This window comes from Ursus maritimus, unplaced genomic scaffold (assembly GCF_017311325.1).
Source record: "Ursus maritimus isolate PB19 unplaced genomic scaffold, ASM1731132v1 scaffold_11, whole genome shotgun sequence".
NCBI lineage: Eukaryota > Metazoa > Chordata > Mammalia > Carnivora > Ursidae > Ursus > Ursus maritimus.
The window spans coordinates 31,087,855-31,107,246 of NW_024423453.1; the positions used below are offsets into that span (position 1 = coordinate 31,087,855).

Consider the following 19,392-nt stretch of genomic DNA (forward strand, 5'->3'; position numbering starts at 1 on the left):
AAAACGAATTCTGTAATTGTAGAGGCCAACTAACTCCTGTACTTCTTCTGATATTTTACAAACCAGTAACTGCTCCTCCGACTTCTACAACATACATACCAAAGAAAGGAATTTTGGTCTAATAGGCTTTTTCTTGTAAGTTGTAATATTTTCCCAAGTGAAATCATTATTAAAATTCCACTTGAGAATTAACCTGCTGATTCTAGTACACGATCAAAGTCACGGTTAGCTCCTTAGTCATTCAGTCAAGGTAAGTTTGTAACAGGCTCTGGACTAAGTACTGGGCGAGAGGAAGTGGGGGAGTACAGTGGTGACGAGTCTCGCAGGATTTATTAGATGGAAAGGTTAATTAATCAATTTGGGGGTGTACTTAAGGGCTATCAAAAAGGTAAAATACAGTGGTACAGGAAGACCCGTACTGTGTGTGTAGAGGAATTAAGCCTGCTTTAGTGTTTATCTATCTGCCTACCTACCTACCTTTCCCTCTATCTATCCATTTTTGCGTTAAGCGGTCATTTAGTAAAAAATATATTATGCCATCTTTCTGGATTTGGGGGATGTTTGAGGTATTTGTCAATATATTAAAAGTTGTATTCTGCTGTGATTTCTTTTCACATTTTTTTGGAATATAGTTGACCCAAGTTTATACATGAGCTACATTCATCGCCAGTGTAGCTACCCGTCCGTCCCGACAGACACACTGATACGTCGCTATTACAGTATCGCTGACCACATTCTTATGCTGTGTCTTCTATTCCCATCACTTGCTGATTCCAGTACTGGAAGTCAATATCGCCCACAAAAATATGGAATGTTGCACATATTTGCGTGTCATCCTTGAGCAGGGGTCATGCTAATCTTCTCTGGATCGTTCCAATTTTAGTGTAGTGCTGCCAAAGCGAGCACAAGCCTGCTTCGGCTTTTAGCTGGGCGGTCAGAGAAGGCCTCTCTGAATATGTGGCCTTTAAGTCTAGAGTCACGTGATCTTGGCGCTTTCCAAATTGGGCTAGATGTACCAGTACAAGGGGTAATTTTAGTTGGTAGGGGGGCAACGTTTTTTGAGTACTGGATTAAGCATTTATTTTCCTGGGTATTAAAATATAATCATAAGATATAAAAGTTATGTTCTCAAGTATGTTCTTACTTAAGGTGCAAAGTAGGAGCATTATGGGACTCAGAATCCAGAATTACAGGCCTGGGGCTCAGACCCGCTCTCTTTTACCTCAGGGAGGGATGAGGGGTAGCTCAGAGAGTAATCAGAAGCGACCTGAAGGTCACCTAGGTATGAGGTGCCGGATCCAGAAAGGGCATTTTGTCTCCCAGCTCCTCTGCTCAGTGCTGTAGTACCAATCCAGGGAGAGTTGTTCCCTAGGGGCTATCTGGCAATGTCTAAAGACAGTCTGGCTGTCACAACTAGGCAGTTCCACTGGCATTTCGGGGAGAGGTGTTATTAAATGTGTTATTAAACAGGAATGTTATTAAACATCCTACAAAGCATGAGACAATCCCGAACAAAGCATTATCCAGTCCACAACGTCTGTAGTGCCAAGGTCAAGAAACTTAAATGCAGGGATGGTTCTGTTAACCATTCTTCTTTATTCTTCTTACTGACTTACTGGTTTATAAACAATAATAATAATAAAAACCACCTCTGTCATTTACCTGGCAATATCCTATGTTAGGATTTCGAAAAGCATAAGCTGTTAAGACTCTCCTTAGAGCAGCAATGCCCATTTCGTTCTGGAAAGCTGGGTGTTCTGGAAGGGAGCGGTGTAAATCCCTCTCAATCTCTTCTGTGGCGAGATTATACTTCCCCATGGACTTCTCCACTAGATCTTCGTAGTACCCGGGATGCGTGGCCTTCTCGTTGATGGCACCTAGGAGATACCCAGCAGATACACCATCCGAAAGGGCGGGCCCTGCCCTCGGTCTGCAAACACAGCTTACCCGGTGAACCTCTTCGCGTTCCTTACCACGCAAAGGACACTTGCAACATAATGACAGCCCACAGGTGAGGGGGGCTGTTGCAACTGCGGCCAGACTAATAAATTTACTTGCGGCCTGAATCCTTCTTTCAACTTCATCGTAAGCCAAATCAGAGGTTTGCAAGCTAAAAATCTGTGTTCCGCAGAACTTCCTCAGATGATTCTGGGGCACTACTGGGGCAAGAAGAGGAAGGAATAAGAGGGAGCCAAAGCTCCCCCGTCTCATCCCTCCCTCCACCATAGCAGGTCTGCCGGTATTTTATTGGGGTTTTCCTTAAGATTTCACTCAGACGAGAAAGTTCTGTCTCCCTTAACAAGTTTAAAAACGGCTTGCTAACGCATAAGCTTTGAAGAGCTCGAACGGCCATACTGCAGGGTAGGAGCAGGTGTTCAAATGTAGGCAAGGGTTTTTAGGATTGCAGTGGGTGGTGTGGGCATTCCTCACAGTGAGCACCGCTCTGGAGTCCTCAGGTGGTGGGGATGAGGATGGGGAAATGGGTTGAGAATCACTGGTTTAAGATATTTGCAGTTTAAGATTCTTGAAGACAGAAAAGCCTGTATGAAAATATCTAAATCTAATTAAATATAACGTGTAATTATAAATATCTATACATACATAGACATATACATATATAAAACACACACACACATATATATACATACTATACATACTACCCCCCCCCCACACACACATACTAAATGACAGGATAAACTGATCTGTATTTCACTGATTAGAAATTAGAACCCCTGGGCTGGCCTGGACTGTGTCAATGATAGTCACCCAGAAGAGACAGCCTTCCCACTCACACTCACCCTGGAAAAGGAAGTCTGGTTGACAGCAACTTAACACTGGCTTTTGCTTTGTTCTCAAGGGAGATTTGCAAAGCTATCTTACCATCTGGCCTGCAGGTCACTTCACTGCGTACACCGAGCCAGGGCCTGGTACAGTGGCTCTGAGAGTCATGGGGAGCAGGGCGGGACCCAGGCAGGGCTCCTCTATAAGGAGTGGGGCTCTCTCCATAGGTGAGCTGGCTTGCATCCTACCACATGTATCCTACCCCCAGTGAGCTGGGTGGAAATATGAGCTGAGGGCCTCTCCACCCCGTGGCCTCACATCGTCCATCACCGTTAAAGAAAATATGGCGTCCAACTCTAAGTGTGTCTCTGCAACAGTGCTGTGTACTATTGTGTCCTATTCCTTGGCTCTCACTTTGAATCTCATTTTCAGCCAAAGAGCCTGTAAATAACTTCTAATTTGAATGAGGTTGAAAATAACATTTTTCATTTGCTGTATCAGTGTCCTGAGTCAGTTTGTCAAGGTGACTAGTTCTCCAGACACAAGGAAGACAGAAGACGGGACAGTAAGGCTCTTCTTGGGCTGGATTTGTAATCAGAGATCATTTGACTCAAATTTGGATTTCTAAATGAGGAGTTAAGGCTGGTCTACTTAAGGAAAATAAGCCACGTAAATGAGGATAGAACAAGCTAGTTTTACATAAATCACATAAAGCCAATTATTTTTCAGGATTCTATCCCCCAACTGCTGAGATGTTAATACATCTCATTACGGGCAATTATCATTTATATCTACTTTTAGAAAGAGATATGAGTTTGTTTGGCTGTTTTTAAAAGGTTTTCCTGTAAGTGTGGCCACTATTCTTTTAATTTTAATGTCATTTTTAAAATAAAAGGTTTTAGTAACAGCACTTGGGTTGGACCATCTTAGGTTCAAATAAAAATATTCAAATAAGCTTATCTAAGATGATTACATTTCAGGCCTCTAACCAGGTACAGCAACTGATTTATAAAGACTGGTGACACCAAAAATTGCCCTGATGTTCACGACGGAAAAGACCCCTGGGATACACTGGACACTTTAGGCTGGGAGGAAGGCATGATGGACCTAGCCTGAAGAGCCTCTGGTCTCCAGCAAGACTCAAAGGTGACCCCACAGGGCTCTGTTGGGGCATGAGCCTGGCTGTGGACCAGTGAAGGTGGGCACATCTTTCCCACCGGTCCTTGACACACCCCCTTCTGTCCTTCCTGGCACTCCAGCTTGGGGTGTTAGTGTGATCTAGGCCTTTAGTTCTAGTGCACATTCTGGCCTCTCCTTCCCATTTCCACGTGATAACCAGAAAATCCAGGCGGTGGCAAAAACCAAGGACGAGGCTTTCTCATTCCTCCCTCCCTGTGTCTCAATGACTCCCAGCATGTGCCACACTTAAGCATTCTCAATGACATGTATTCTCATCACTGGGCACAGCCAGGAGAAGGCAAAAAAACTCCCCAAATCACAAAGAATTACGCTNNNTCCCTTTGGTTCTCTTTTCTCCTAAGTAGTGTTAGTGAAGGGATGGAAGAGGTTATGCAGACTTGAGGGATGGTGGCTTCAATATCTGGACACTTGTATATGTGTTCTGTGTTTTCACTGAGGGACTTCAACACTCTAGGGAGGAAAGGCAATTTAGTGCTGAACTGGAGGGCTGCATATTTGAAAGAGCCCAGATGCATGATGGAAGGCGGAAAGGGAGCGCTGAGGTCCTGCACACTCCGGGGCCAGGGCCCCCAGCCCAAGCCCGGTCATACCTGACAGCAGCAGCCAGAGCTCCCCCCGCATGCTCTCTGGGATGCCCTTCAACACCAGCTCCCGTGTTTTTTCTGTGCGGTACATGCAGATCCCTTGCCCATACTCAGCAAAGTGAATCTTCCAAGCTTGCTCCTTCAAAAATTCTTTGGCCTGAAACAGATAATGAAACATTATTATGTCCCAAAGCACTTCAAGGATGGCAAGGAGAGGTTGAATGGAAAGTCAGAATATCTCCCCTAGTGAATGGAGTGGTTATGTTCTGGACAGAACTCTGACGAACAAAGAACTCAGATTTTCTAGAGTCCTTCCCTCATTTGATACCGGAACCTAATTTGAAGCCTGTGGTTCTGCTTTGAAGCTTTCTGGACCAGAATCAGAATTCCACTTACCTGAAACAGGTCAGCAGAATGCAAATTATATTTATGGCTTTATGTCCACACCTCCAAGTGAAAATGAGTTGATAATTTTTAAATGTGGGCTGAGAAATTATGTACTTGTTGGCTGACTTAAACAACAGTTAAAAACAAGACAAAAGTCCTTTCATCGAGCCCCGCATCGGGTTCCCTACTCAGTGGGGAGTCTGCATCTCCCTCTCCCTCTGCCTCCCCGCCAGCTCTCTCTCCCTTGCTCTCTCTCTCAAATGAATAAAATCTTTAAAAAAAAAGAAGAAAAAAAAAAACTCAAGACAAAAAAATGTCACCCGTACTTTATAACTCATCTCCTTCCGTGAAAAAGCCATTCTAAAATTTAATGAGAGATTTAGATAAAAATCTGCTTTGCTTACAGGAAGGTATTTATTTACATGGATACTTATGAGTTTACTTTGATTAAAAAATATTTTTAAGTGCTATTGTTCTAACATGGAAAGCTTCAGGCACAAGCAGGAGGCACCCACCAACTTGGGGTTGAATTCCTCCGGAGACCGCCGTCGGTACATGGTCATCAGGGTCTGGGTGGCTGTGGGAACGCTGTTCCCGTTCAGGTTAAATTGGCGCTCTCCATCAGCATCGGAGCTCGTGCTTCTCTGGGGGCTGGAGGAGACGAGGCTGCTGGGCCGAGAATACACCTGCCGACGCAGAGAGGAACAGATGTTGAAAGAGTGTGGGCTGTAGAATCCACTTCTTCAGTGTCCTCTGTACAGACACCAATAGCTATGTCATGGTTGCCAACATGTTTCTTGCTATGTGAAAACAGGAGGACGGCAGCAAGCCAGCGCTTGGTGGAGATTAAACAGGTGTGTGGGTCATAGACCATGAAGCTTCGATGCTCAAAACAGGTTTCCTCTTATTTTAGATGCATTTTTGCAGCAAACTGGTTGGCTGCTAGGTTCTGGTTGGCATGCGTGCAAAGCATGACATGGCTGAATCAACTCTTATGGGACTGCCTCCCCATGCCCGCTCTGGCTTCTGATGCCCCCGTGAGCTTGGACCAGGTGGACGGAGCAGGCATGTTCCTTGTGAGGTCATCATCTTTACAATACATTTCACCTGCCAGTAATTGCTCTGTCACTTGAGCTGCTCACCTATCTTCCTGGGCTCCACTTTCCCTGGATGTCAGCCCAGGGCCTAATTAAAAAGGGACACAGTATGTATTTTATCATAATAAAGTCATCATCATGATGTTGCATTTCAGATTCCAGAGTTTATTTAGTGACCTCTGTACATTCCCAACAATGTCAATATACGGACCAGAGTCCCTTGTTGCGTAAACAGGACCAATTACTTAATAAGTTTTTCAACTACAAAATAAGAAGGTTAGGCCAGATGATCTACAGGGTTCTGTCCAGCTCTGTGATCCCAAAGACAAACTCCATGAGATTTAAATGAGCTATTGCTGAGATATTGCTCTGGGCATCAGGGTAGCTGCCTTATCTTAGCATAGCTTGAGGATCAAACAAAATGGACAGGGAGGGTACCACTTGGGCAGAGTAAATAGGATGAATGCATAGACCCACAGGCGAATCCCACAGACCTCATCATCTGAACTGTTGTAGCTGCCTGCAAACTCTTTGTCCGAGTATATCTTGGAGGTCGTCTGTTGCAGGAAATCCGAGATCCTCTGCACTAGAAAGTCTCTATCTTTCAAATTGGCAAATAGGAAGGTCATCCTGTTCCTGGTGCTGATGGATAAAGGACTAGGGAGTACGCTGGAGCTATCTGCCTTTTCCACAATTGTCACCTGAAAGAAACAGGAAACAAAGAACATTACTTTCCAGGGATGACCCAACAGCAGCCTCCGAGTAGCACCAAACAAGGAATGCAACACTTTTACATTCTGTAGGAACCACCCATATTCTACTGAGGCAAAAATGAGATTCTCTGACTCTGTTCCAATAAAAAAAAAATAGCTCCTAACAACTCAAACTGGAGCTCGTATCAGAAGCTGGACTCATCGTGCTGGTCTTTCTAAATCAGCAGTTCTACACTGGGAGTGATTTTGCTCCCGCAGAGTCATCCGGCAACACCTAGCGGCATTTCCGGTTGCCAGGAGTGAAGGGTACCAGGCATCCAGTAGGCGGAGGCCGGGGATGCCGCTCAACAGCCCACCGTGCACAGGACAGCTGGCCCCCAACCAAGTCTGGCCCACAATGTCAACGGGGCCACAGTTTAGAAAACTTGTGAAAAAACTCCCTGGTTTTCATTAAAATTTCAAGGAGTCCTAAAGGAGAGGACTCCTCGCTGCTGCGTCATCCCTAAGAGACAGAAACAACCTGTGATACCGGTGCCTTTTTACCAGGCTTAACGTTGGGATGGTTTCCAAAACCGCACCAGTCTTTCAAACATCTCATTCGAATTCCAGGGCTTGCAACCCTCCTCTTACTACCTGAACATTTTAAAGGCTCAATTCCGAACAGACACGATGTAAACAGCTTAATCGCAACCGCACTGCACGGGCTGACCGTGCGTGCGCGAGGCTGTGCGCATGCGTGTGGTGAAGTAGCTCTACCACGTGAGGAGACGAGCAGGAAAGGACATCTGTTTCAGCTCTGAACTGAAGACATACATTTGGGTCTTTATAATAGGATTTTCATCAACTGGAAGCTAGGGTAAGTGCATAAAAATATTTTTCTTTAGCACAGTAGGAAAAAAAATCTCAAGGCAAGCCCTAGATAAATGGTTTATTTGCAGCAGCTCTGACTATATCCTTCAAGTTCAGTTTCTCCTCCCCTCTTCATTTCCACCTGGTAAGCTGTCTAGACAGGTTCAACTTTAACCTCCTCATCAACATTTTCATGTGAAATACATTGTCCCCAAAGCAGAATTTGAAAAGCTTTTTCCCCTTCACAGCTAAGAAACCTGTTGGAGTTGCCTGAAAAGTTGAATGGCCCTAAGTACAACATGGGGACAACTGGGATCCACAGAGGGAAGACTGCAGGACCTGACTTCTACTCTCAGATTTTAGCAACACATACAGTTAGATATGTATTTATATATTTTTTAATTAAAAAAAATTTATTTATTTGAGAGAGGGAGGGAGAGTGAGTGGTAGGGAGAGGGGGAGAGAGTCTGAGGGAGACTCCACGCTGAGCACAGAGCCTGAGACATGGGGCTCGATCCCACGACCCCAAAACCATGACCTGAGCTGAAACCAAGAGTCAGACGCTTAACTGACTAAGCTACCAGGTATATTTATATACTTTTAAAGGAATCCCCTGAGGTACTTGGAGGTGCACATTTTTCCTAATGCAAACAAGCTGGAGAAATAGGAAAAAAATTTCTTTATCATGAAGAGGATTTTCCCATGGTACTTAAAATGTACTAAACAGTACCTATTTTTAAAAGATCTATAGGGGTGCCTGGGTGGCTCAGTCGGTTAAGGGGTTGCCGTTGGCTCGAGTCATGATCCCAGAGTCCTGGGATCGAGCCCCGCATCGGGCTCCCTGCTCAGCGGGAAGCCTGCTTCTCCCTCTCCCACTCCCCCTGCTTGTGTTCCCTCTCTCCCTGTCTCTCTGTCAAATAAATAAATAAAATCGTAAAAAAAAAAAAAAAGACCTATAAAAACCCCTTTTCTCACAATAATTTTTTCTGATTCTTTTGGTCACCAGCTGTCTCACACTAAATGACAAATGCCAAGGGGACATAAGGTTCAAGTTCCTCATCTAAAACCCAGATAGCCATGTGGACTTGATGAGGTCAAAGTGGAAAGTCCTTTAGCTAGATTACGAATACCGAAACAACCAGAAAGCTCCCACATAGAACATAAATGCTCACATGGACCACAAAATATTTTTTTGCTGACAAATTATTTCTGGTAGGATCCGATCCCATAAGTTTTGTGACGCGAGCAAAGGGCAACAGCTACATACGAGTATTCTAGTTTAATGAGACACGTTTCATTACCAACTTGGGTTATAAAAATAGATGGGAATTTAGTCAAAGCTTGATGTTTAACATGTAATATCTGCAAGGTAATTTGCGATTAAAAAAGAGAGACTTCATCTGGAATCTCTAATGAAAAACCCGATCGGTTCACTTCATCTCCCTGCTTTGCTGCCTCAGGAATTTCTTCAAAATCTGTAGTAACATATGATCCTGTGCCTATTTGATCCACCTTAAGTCTGTCTGTGGAATATACATTAACCATCTCCAGTCCATATTTTAGCTTATTTATAAAAAATTAAATGAAACAACAATTCCTAGTTTATATAGTCCTAAAGTGGCCGCTTCACGTAGGATGTTCCCAGGGAGGCTGCTGCCCAACAGTCAGCTTAAGTCAGTTCTAAAAGGTACCCAGTTCACGGACAGACCCCCTCCGCTCAGACAGATCCCATGTATGGGGGGAGGGACAAAGGGAGGGGGGAGGAGAGGGGCCACCCCATCACTTTTCTGTCATTAAGATAACGTAAAGGTTGTAAAAATTACACTGAGTCCTTTGCTTCTTCCATTAGTTGGGATTAGGGATCTATTGTTCAGTACTCTGGAGATTCATCAGGTTAAAGGAGGGGCACGGCTGCCCTCTTTAAAGTTGCACCCACCCACCATCACATGCTTTATTTCTCAAGGCTACTACCTCCAGTGTTGTTCCTCCTCTAATTTACCCTGAAATATGACTGGGTGATCTCTGCTCTACCAGCTGTTAGGGAAAACAAGCAAGCCAAAGACGGGCTGAGAATATCAATCCCCGTTCTCTCAGCTGCCCTGAACTCTCACTATTGTACTGTATGCTGCACTGACGGGTGAAGAAGCCAGCAGGAGGTGGGGAACAGGAGAGCAGACATCTTGAGCCCGCCCCACTCCTTCCTTATCTCTATTTGGATAAACAGAGTGAGGACTCCCTCGGATTCACCAATGCGCATCCTTAATCCTGGAACCCTTTGCCCTAGCTTTTGCAGGTAACTTCCTTTTGGGTCATCCTTGGTGAAGAAAACCAGAAACGAAGAAAATGAAGTTTAGTAACAGTCTAAGGCAAAGAAGGTACATTTGCTGGAAAAAGTTATGAAATCCACTCCAGAGCCAAATGTAAGTACTTGTCGAATTATCCACCTCAGAATTCACCCCCGCCACATTTCACCTCACACAGTGTTATAATACCAGTTTGCTCATCTTAGAAGAAGCAGAACTAGATTTGTCAACTACCTAACATTTTGGATTCTTTCTGACCCACCCATTCGGCTTCTTGGAATTTATAATTCCTACTTTAAGGAAAATTATATATATAATTGGAAGAAAACGAGAAACAATGCAAGAGTCCAAGCACAGGCAACTGAACAAATAAATTTTATACATCCAGTTAACGGAATAATATGCAGTCATTAAAAATGATGCTATAAAAACATTTAATGATATGGGGGCAAGTTTACTATACATTCAGTGTTGAGGGAAATAAGCAAAAAACAAAAATTCCCTATGTTTTATATCTAAATAACATATATGACATATACACAGCCAAGTACAGAAAAAGCCTAGAAAGCCATACAGCAGAATAACAGGGGCTACCTTTGACTGGTGGAGTAGGGATGAATTTTGTTTTCTTTTTATTTGTCTGTACTTTCACAAATTTTCTGTGATAATGGTGAGTTATTCTTAAAACAAAAGAAAACAAGCAAAAACAGAAAAAATCTCTTTAAATAAATATCTCTTTAAGAAAGGAAAAAAAAGGCAGAGGGATACTTGAATCCTTTACTCTAGGGAATCTTAACAAAGGGTCAATCTTAATTACATAACCGAAGTTTCTAACCACCTTAACTTCTAGAAAAGGACCAGGGCAGGTTGAAAGTGGTCTCCAGGACTAGAAACTGTAGGACTCTAGCCCCCAAGAGCCTAACCTGGAGTTCCTTCTCAACTCCGAACGTCAAGACAAGTTCTCCGAGGGAGTACTGGAACCACCTAGCACCGTGGAAACAGGGCAGAGGCCACCTCCTCCCCAGAAACAGTAGAATGCGTACAGAGTAAGAAGGAACAACGTCTTCATGGTGCACGAGAATCAGCCTGGGACTTTATTAAAATTCAGATTCCAAAACCTGCAGAGATTCAGAAAATGTGGAGCGGGCTCCAGAATCTGCCTCTGTGGCCAACAGCCCCGGTGGTTCTGTTGCTGGTAACTGGCCGACGAGATCCAACACTTGGCTTTCTGATTCACAATCTAGACTGTTTCCTTGGGACCAAGCTGCTCTTAGGCCATGAGCAGGTGTAATAACTACATTTTCTAGTTTTTGTATTTGATGCTTTGATATCCTGGGCCTTGCTGACCCTGGCAGGGGCCATCCTCCCAGAGTTAGCGAACTCCAAGAGATAATAAAGGACTCACCTGGGAGCAGGCCATTCCTGTGCAAACCAAGCATGCAGAGGCCACCACACTGCTTCCACCTCCTTTAACCCAGCTCTCACACTCAGGGTCAACTATCCTTGCCCTGGTCACCCTGGGAGCCCAGATACCAGATAGCTAGGGATGGCCCCTATGCCCCTGCTGAAATTATTCCAACTAGCCCATCCTAAACCTGCTTACCTTGCCTTGCCTGTTTCTTCCCATGGAAATCACAATAAAGGCTCTTGCCCCTATTTCCTGACTCCCTCCGCCTATGGACCAACCATGGTGCTTCCCCAGTGTGCCCCATGGCCTCTCCCAGAGGGATGGTGAGTAGAGCAAGCTCTCTTTCCAGGACGGCCACCTCCTGATGTGTTGGCCTCACCACACCTGAATAATAGTAAAATCTCCATTTTAAAACTCTAGGCGGGAGGCCCCTGGGGGGGTCAGTTGGTTAAGTGTCTGCATTCAGCTCAGGTCATGATCCCGGGGTCCTGAGATCGAGTCCTGCATCGGGCTCCCGGCTCAGCGGGGAGTCTGCTTCTCCCTCTCCCTCTGCTCCTCCCTACTGCTCATGCTCCCTCTCGCTCTCTCTCTCAAATAAATAAAATCTTTAAAAAACCCCAAAAAACCTCTAGGCTGCCTTTTCTAGGAAGGAAAGCTCTTTCAGGTCACTGAGAGCAATGACAACACACAAAAGGGGGTGACTGGGGCCACCAAAGAATTATGAACATTCACCTATGGTTAAAAACCAACGCAATGCTGGTAAAGAAAACATCTGTGGTTCACATAGAAAAGGATTACAAAGGAAACTCTTAGAATATCCACTTTGACCTGACACCTACCTCCCGGAGTGGGATGATGAGGCTACACAGATTCTCGCCCTTGCTGGTAAAGCAGATATAATTTGTGGACACAAACATCTGCCCCAAAATGTGCATTTTGTTGAACGGAGTCCAGAGGGTACAGTCGGTGTGGCCGTCTAGTTTTTCATCTTTGGGCAGCCGGAAAAGTGCACGGTATCTCTCACTCTTTGCCCTGGCATCAAGATCACTGGAAAGCAATAACAGAGTCACCTGACAGCGAGAGCAACATTTCAATGGCTTCTGAAGGAGGCCGCAGGGGAGGTCCCCATGCCCATCTCTCTGCTCCTCCATCCTGTCAGACTCATCCCCACCTTCTCGCCCTTTCTATTGGAGCGAACTCTAACCTAGGACCCAGAAGCACAATTTAATTATTTTAATATACTCAGGCCCCTTGGGCAGTCATTTTACAATCAATACTATAAATGCTAAAGAATCTTAGGAAAACCAGGTCTGGATAGGAAATCCACTCTTTTTCTAAAGGAATACAATAATTTCTAAAGAGATTATTCGCACTTCTCCAGAGCCACTTTTGAGGCCTTATCGCTTAAGAAAGATCTAATGAGAACGCAGACGAGCCTCATGAATCTACTGGCTATCACTGTCCGCCCTAAAAAGACGACAAAATTGCCTGAAACACAGAAACAACTAGAGTTTCCAACCTCAGCTCAGTTGTTTTTCCCCCTTTTTCCTGTTTATCAAGTCAGCTGTTCAAACCTCTCCTCTCAAGCTTCTGTGCCACCTCGGCCCCTGGGTGGTCGACTTTCTGGCTCCCCAGAACAAAGGGGAGCTCCCCCCACGCCCTCCCTTTTCCCTCCAATTCGCTTCCACCCTCACCTGCCCTTGCTTTCTTTCCATTGCAGAGGGAGAGGTATCGACACACATGCAAGCGATTTTTCCCATGCCCTATTGGATGTCGCTTCTATAATGACTGGTTTTCTTACAGCTTTAGCTCTGTGTCCCCTCCTTCCCCGCACCTACCTTCACCACAAACCCTTCCCCTTCTATCCTATATTCAAATCTTTTACATTCTAAGAAGAGCACTCCCTCCTCCTTCACCACTGAATTTCTTGAAAAAGCAGTCTACACTTGCCTAATTCCCATTCCTTGCCTTTCCTTTGTGACTCAATCCACTGCAGTAACACCACTCACCCTCAACCAGTCCACTGAAACACCTCACCGGACAGCTTAACGCAGTGATCTCTTGTCACGTTCCAATTCCCAGCTGTAGGCAGGCATTTCCAATCCCATCTATGCTCGGGGCCGATCTTCTGTGTGATGCTCTGCTGACAACCAGCTCCACACAATCAAAACGGAGCTGGCGCATCCCTTGGACACGCTCTCCCTCTCTCGCTCCCCACTGCAGTTCCGGAGAGTTCTGTGCATATACTCACACTTGACAGCATGGACTTTTCCCTCGCCCTCTCTCTAGCTCCACTCCCACATCCGGACTTCCAGGTTTGTCTGCAGCCTCTCCTCGTCACATGCCTTGCCACTTTCTAGACACTGATGGACTTCATTCCCTCTGTGCTTTCCCCTTGAGATTCCGGCATCATGTTATTCCCTCTGCCTGAAACAGCCATCCTACTGAATCCGGATGGGGAACTTCTACTACCTCTTGAGATCCATTCCAAGCAGCCTCCCCCAAGGGCCTTTCCCACCACCCTGTCCCATCTCCCCATAGCACCCCGCCCCCTAGGACCAGAAGAGTTCCCGTCACTTTGTGGCAGAGTTGGCCGTGCTGGCCGTGTCCGCCTCCCTCATTGACATTTGAGCCCTTCAGACAGCCTTTTTCAGTTCTGCATCTATACCCAGAAAAGCGTTCAGAACCTTGAAGTGATTCAGAAGAGGTTATATTTCATAAAAGAATGTAAGAGTTTCTCGTTCCTGAAGTGTGTAAGACTCTGTCTCTGTCACCTACCGTTTTAGAGCTGACACTTTTTTAGGAGACTTCCTTTTCAGTTTGGGCAGGGATCTGTCCTGTTCAAACCCCTCATTATCTAAGAGCTGCCTCATGGCGATGTTGGCGAGCTGCTCCATTAACTTGAAGGTCTCGCTGATGCTGAGAAACACGGAGAAGAAATGTTCACCGGACCTCGTGCTCACTTTGATCACATCAGGCAGAAGCAGCGTGGCGTTCTTCTCCAGCTGTGTGATGTCCACCCACCGGATCACCAGCTTGGCTGAGCACGGGGAACAAACTGGTCAACACCGGGCCCCTTAAAATCCCCGAAGGATCCTTCAGTCTCACAACCCAGCCCCCGCCCGCGCTGAACTCCTCTGAGTGGGCATGCCCCATATTTATTACTGTTTTGTCTGTTTCAGAGACAAATTCGGACCCCAGAAATTCCGAAGTCATCATGATTATGAAGTCCATGTCGATGACATTTATCATAGCTTCGGGGAATCTCTGTTACTTAATAACCTTTTTTTTAATAGTGAAAATAACTGACTTCACTTATTATGTAGTTAAAACACAGTGTTGACCGAGTCGTAACTACAGGTCTGTTTTTGGCATTTTGACGTGGTTTATGCGTTTAGGGCAAACCTCAGCAGACTTTCCCAAGCTTCCCTCTGAAATTCGAGACAACTCACCTTCCCTTCCCATAAGGAAAGAATAAAAGCAAAGGTGGTTAATACTGAGGTACATCCAACCCTGACGGGGGACCTTCCCCTTCCAGTAGCTGCAAGAGTAATAGTTGACGAGCTTCTCTTCCTCGGGCATCCCGAACAGCCTGTGGAATTTCACAATGGCTTCTTTAAACTTCTCCGTGTCATCATCTTCCTTCACATCATTGATCTTGTTATACTCTGCAATGATGCCCTAAAGCAAGGAGACAACGAGGCACGCCACGAGCATTAATAAGACTAGGGCTGCTTTTCGCTGCCTGCTGTAAATACTGGAAAGGAAAAAACCAATTCCTAATGCTAGAATTTTTTTTTTTAATTGATACATTCTTTTTCAAAGGCACCCCCCAAATTCTAAGCCCGTTACCGAGGAGCACTTGTGCACTAAAAGATCTTCAAATAACAATATGGATTTATCTGTTTATTGGTGCTAGTCATTTTAAGAAGTTCACTTATGATGAAGCCCATGGTTTTATTCTACAAATGAGGAGATGTAAAGATTTTGCAAGTTAGACTCTTTTTCCTAGCTCATCATGACGAAGTCACCCCAAAGGTCAATTTCTGCTTTTCTCAACATTACTACTTCATTAAGAGAACAGAGATGGTTGGCTTTCATGCAGACCAGGGGAGATCCATTTGGAACCAGGGCTAATTCGGGGGTGAGCAGGCTCTGGTCACGTGCTGCGTCAGGGAACTTCAGACAAGCACGAGGTGGCATGAGGGCCCTGGACCTCTGGGTGGGGAGAAGAGCCAGTTCAGGAGAAGGATGGACAAACCTTTCCCAGTTGGCAAATATACCTACAGCCTATGTGACATTTTGAAATTATCAATGCCTTTAGAGGGGGAAAATATATATATATAGAGAGAGAGAGAGAGAGAGAAATAAATGAATGAGTAAATATATATATATATATATATATATATATATATATATATATATATATATATATATATATATATATATATATATATATATATATATATATATATATATATATATATATATATATATATATATATATATATATATATATAAATGAATGAGTAAATAAAAGTGACTGAGTGGGAACCCACTAGTAAGTAGGAGCAGTTGGGTTTCTAGGCAACCCCAACGGCCAATCAACTTAGAGTAAGCCTGGAGACCCTCAAGTGGGCTAATACCTGTTCCCCTGGACCACTTAGCAGGGCTCTGACCTAAAGTCAGAATAAGGAGACTATTAGAAGGGAGTGAGGTATAAAAAAAACCAAATGATACCCATGTTTTGAGTGGAAAAACATTCAAACTGCATTATCCCAGATCTACCAACTATCACACTTCTAGAATGCTCATCTAAATTTAAAAAACCAAACTGTTTCTAATGTGAGAGAATTTGTGAGGCTACAGAACTGAGACACAACACTTTGGAACGCTCCAGGGCCTAGTACGTAACATCAACAAACCAAGCCTTGCCAACTGATTTCAACAGTCAGGGTAATAGTCCCCATCAGGTTCAACTCCCAACTTCCCCACCTTTAAGAAGAGAGAGGATGTAGAATGCAGAACCTCTCCTTAGTTTGCTTGTAATTTTCTAGCCAGGTGGACCAGATGATGGAACAAAGGGATGGAACATCTCCTTCCTTTATGCCTTACAGGTTCTACGTAACATAAAACGGGTTATCCTGGTCCCAGGCAACAGCTCCACATCACTTAGAAAAATTACTACAATCCAAATATTTGGGATGCCCAATACAAATTTAAATACACAAAACACACTGACACAGAATTCACAAAAAGGAAAATTAACTTCGTGAACATGAAAAAATGTTCAACCTCATAATCAAAGACAGAAAATTCAAACAAGAAGACCCCAACTTTTACCTATTAAAGCTGGAAAACCATTTAAACAACCAGAATGCTGAAAAGTGAGCAATGGTATAATTGCACAGGGATTCTACTAAACTGACAGTCTCTAGGAAGGGCCACTAAAAGTGTGTAAACTAACTCAGTAATCAACATTTTGTAATTTGTAATCTATCCCAAAGGAATGAAACAAAAACTAGAGGAAGACTTATATGAAAAAGTGTTCACTGTAGTGTATTACTGTTTGTGCCTGCCCCCACCGGTCTCAAAGCTAAGGAGACTTCTAGAAAGAGAGGAATGGTAAGGTCAATAGTGGGATGATATTCCACTATTAAAATAACAACTAAAAATTTTATAACAATTCCAGTCAAGGAAACAAAGATGTGATACAAAATTATATGCACAGTAAGACTACTATGATGATAAAATGCACCCCAAAAATCTAGAAAGAAATATGCAAAATGTTATCTATGGGTTTGGATTATGGTTGCCTCCTCTGTAGTTAATTATTACATTTATAATTTATAAAAGTTAATTAAATCTCATAACAAATAAATTTGTTGGTTCCCTTCATTATTGGACAACTGAGAATGCTTAAACCATTCATTTGCACATGAATGACATTCTTTCACACATAATTGCATTAATAGCAATTCCTTTCTCATAATTGGTTTCAGGGGAATTAAATGTGACATTTTTGGTATAATAAAAACAGTGAGAACAGCTATTTGACATAATTGGTCCTTCTTTTCTTTTCTTTTTCTTTTTTTTCTTTTTTTTAAGATTTTATTTATTTATTTGACAGAGACACACAGCCAGCGAGAGAGAGAGAACACAAGCAGGGGGAGTGGGAGAGGAAGAAGCAGGCTCCTAGCAGAAGAGCCTGATGTGGGGCTCGATCCCAGAACGCCAGGATCACGCACTGAGCCGAAGGCAGACACTTAACGACTGTGCCACCCAGGCGCCCCTTGTTTTATTTTCTATTTTTCTGTGTTTGTGTTTGTTTTCCTCCTGGCTATTGTCACTTCTAAGCAATCTGCATCTATTGCCCAAAGATAGTACCATCTGAGGGAGGACTAGCAAAACCTAACTGAGGACCTCGGTAGTGGCTCCTGGGCAGGGAAGAGGCCTCTCGCCCATCCCCACACCAGTCAGCGGTCCCCTGCGACACGGTCAAATGAGGAACCTCACACTCTCTCCATTTCCATTACTTCCCAGAAATTCAGACACATGACTCAGAAATGAAATGAAGAAGTTATAAAATCAGAAGGGTTTTATCAATAAAATAACTCTCAGTTATTCGAGAACACTCTTTTGTTTGGAAGCTCCCACCTCCTCCCAGCTTCAAACTGACCCTTCTGAAATCAGCCATCCTGAAGCAGCAAAAGATCCATCTTGGGGGCAAAGGGTAAGGGAAAGGAAGAGGGTGATATGTTATACGTGCTTTTGGGCTGCTCAGCCCTTCCTAATTTTATGTGGTCCAGTTAAAATTCCGTTCTCTCCCTCAAAAATATCAGACCCTAAAAAGCAATGATAGTCTACTTCTTTTTCTGATTATAAAACTACTACTTGTTCGTGTAAAAGTTTAGTGAAAGAGAAGAAATCAAGTAGAAAGTGACCATCCTGTGTAATTTTAATGAGAAGAGAACTATCAGGTCACTTCCTAGAATTCTTCCTTAACCTGGGTGTAAAGAAAGGCTTCCTAGTGATGACTAAAAATTTGGAAGGAATTTCTAATTTTGACTAAATAAAACATTTAAATGTTCCATGGCAAAAACTATCATGAGCAAAGTCAAAAGACAAATGACAAACTTAGGGAAAATATCTATGATCTATATCTCCAATAAAAGGCTAGTCGCCTTTATATAAAAGAACTTTTAAAAATTAAAGAAAAATAAGACCAAAGTCCCATAGAAAAATAGGTGAAAGACATGAGCAATCTACAGAGATATAAAAATGGCTATTAAACATTTAAAAAGATGTTCAACTTCAGTCATAAGTGAGATAAATGTAAATTAAAACAACACTAAAATATTTCTCCCCCATCAGATTGGCAAAGCCTCAAAAGCTTGATAATCTACTTTTTTGGTAAAGTTGTGGGAAAACAGGCATTCCCATACATGCCAGTGGGAATATAAAATGGTACAACTCCTGTGCGCGGGGGTGAATTTGGCGATATTAAGCAAAATGACAAGTGCATTTACCCCTTGATTTGGCAATCCCACTTCTACCAATTTATCATAAAGATAGATCCCCACAATACACACACACACACACACACACACATGGAGATTATATATATATATATATATATGTAATATATCTCCATATTCATATATATCATGTATATTTTTATATGTGTGAATTATAATTCATCATATACTATATGTTTATATATGTATAATATATATATCTATATACATTATATAATTATAATGTATAACACACACACACGTGGAGATATATATATATAATATATATAATATATTATATATATATAATATAGCTCCATATTCATATATATCATGTATATTTTTATATGTGTGAATTATAATTCATGCATATACTATATGTTTGTGTGTGCATATATATATATCTCCATATTCATATATATCATGTATATTTTTATATGTGTGAATTATAATTCATGCATATACTATATGTTTGTGTGTGCGTATGTATATAACTATAATTTCTAATTATAATGTATAATTTATATACATTATATACATTATATAATTATAA

At 43.0% G+C, this 19,392-nt stretch overlaps 1 protein-coding gene and 1 non-coding gene across 2 annotated transcripts in view; both read right to left on the reverse strand.

Moving 5' to 3' along the window:
- Nucleotides 1-19,392, reverse strand: part of TBC1D9 (TBC1 domain family member 9) — a 108,213-nt gene that overhangs the window by 29,891 nt on the left and 58,930 nt on the right. The window contains exons 4-10 of the mRNA XM_040626332.1: nucleotides 14,775-15,003; nucleotides 14,101-14,362; nucleotides 12,162-12,369; nucleotides 6,544-6,750; nucleotides 5,468-5,638; nucleotides 4,572-4,722; nucleotides 1,663-1,877 (exon numbers count right to left, since the gene is read on the reverse strand). Of these exons, the coding sequence (XP_040482266.1) occupies nucleotides 1,663-1,877; nucleotides 4,572-4,722; nucleotides 5,468-5,638; nucleotides 6,544-6,750; nucleotides 12,162-12,369; nucleotides 14,101-14,362; nucleotides 14,775-15,003 (1,443 nt within the window). The remainder of the gene's footprint in view (nucleotides 1-1,662; nucleotides 1,878-4,571; nucleotides 4,723-5,467; nucleotides 5,639-6,543; nucleotides 6,751-12,161; nucleotides 12,370-14,100; nucleotides 14,363-14,774; nucleotides 15,004-19,392) is intronic.
- LOC121101908 lies at nucleotides 801-905 on the reverse strand. The gene has a single exon (XR_005833947.1). It is a non-coding gene; the product is annotated as a U6 spliceosomal RNA (small nuclear RNA).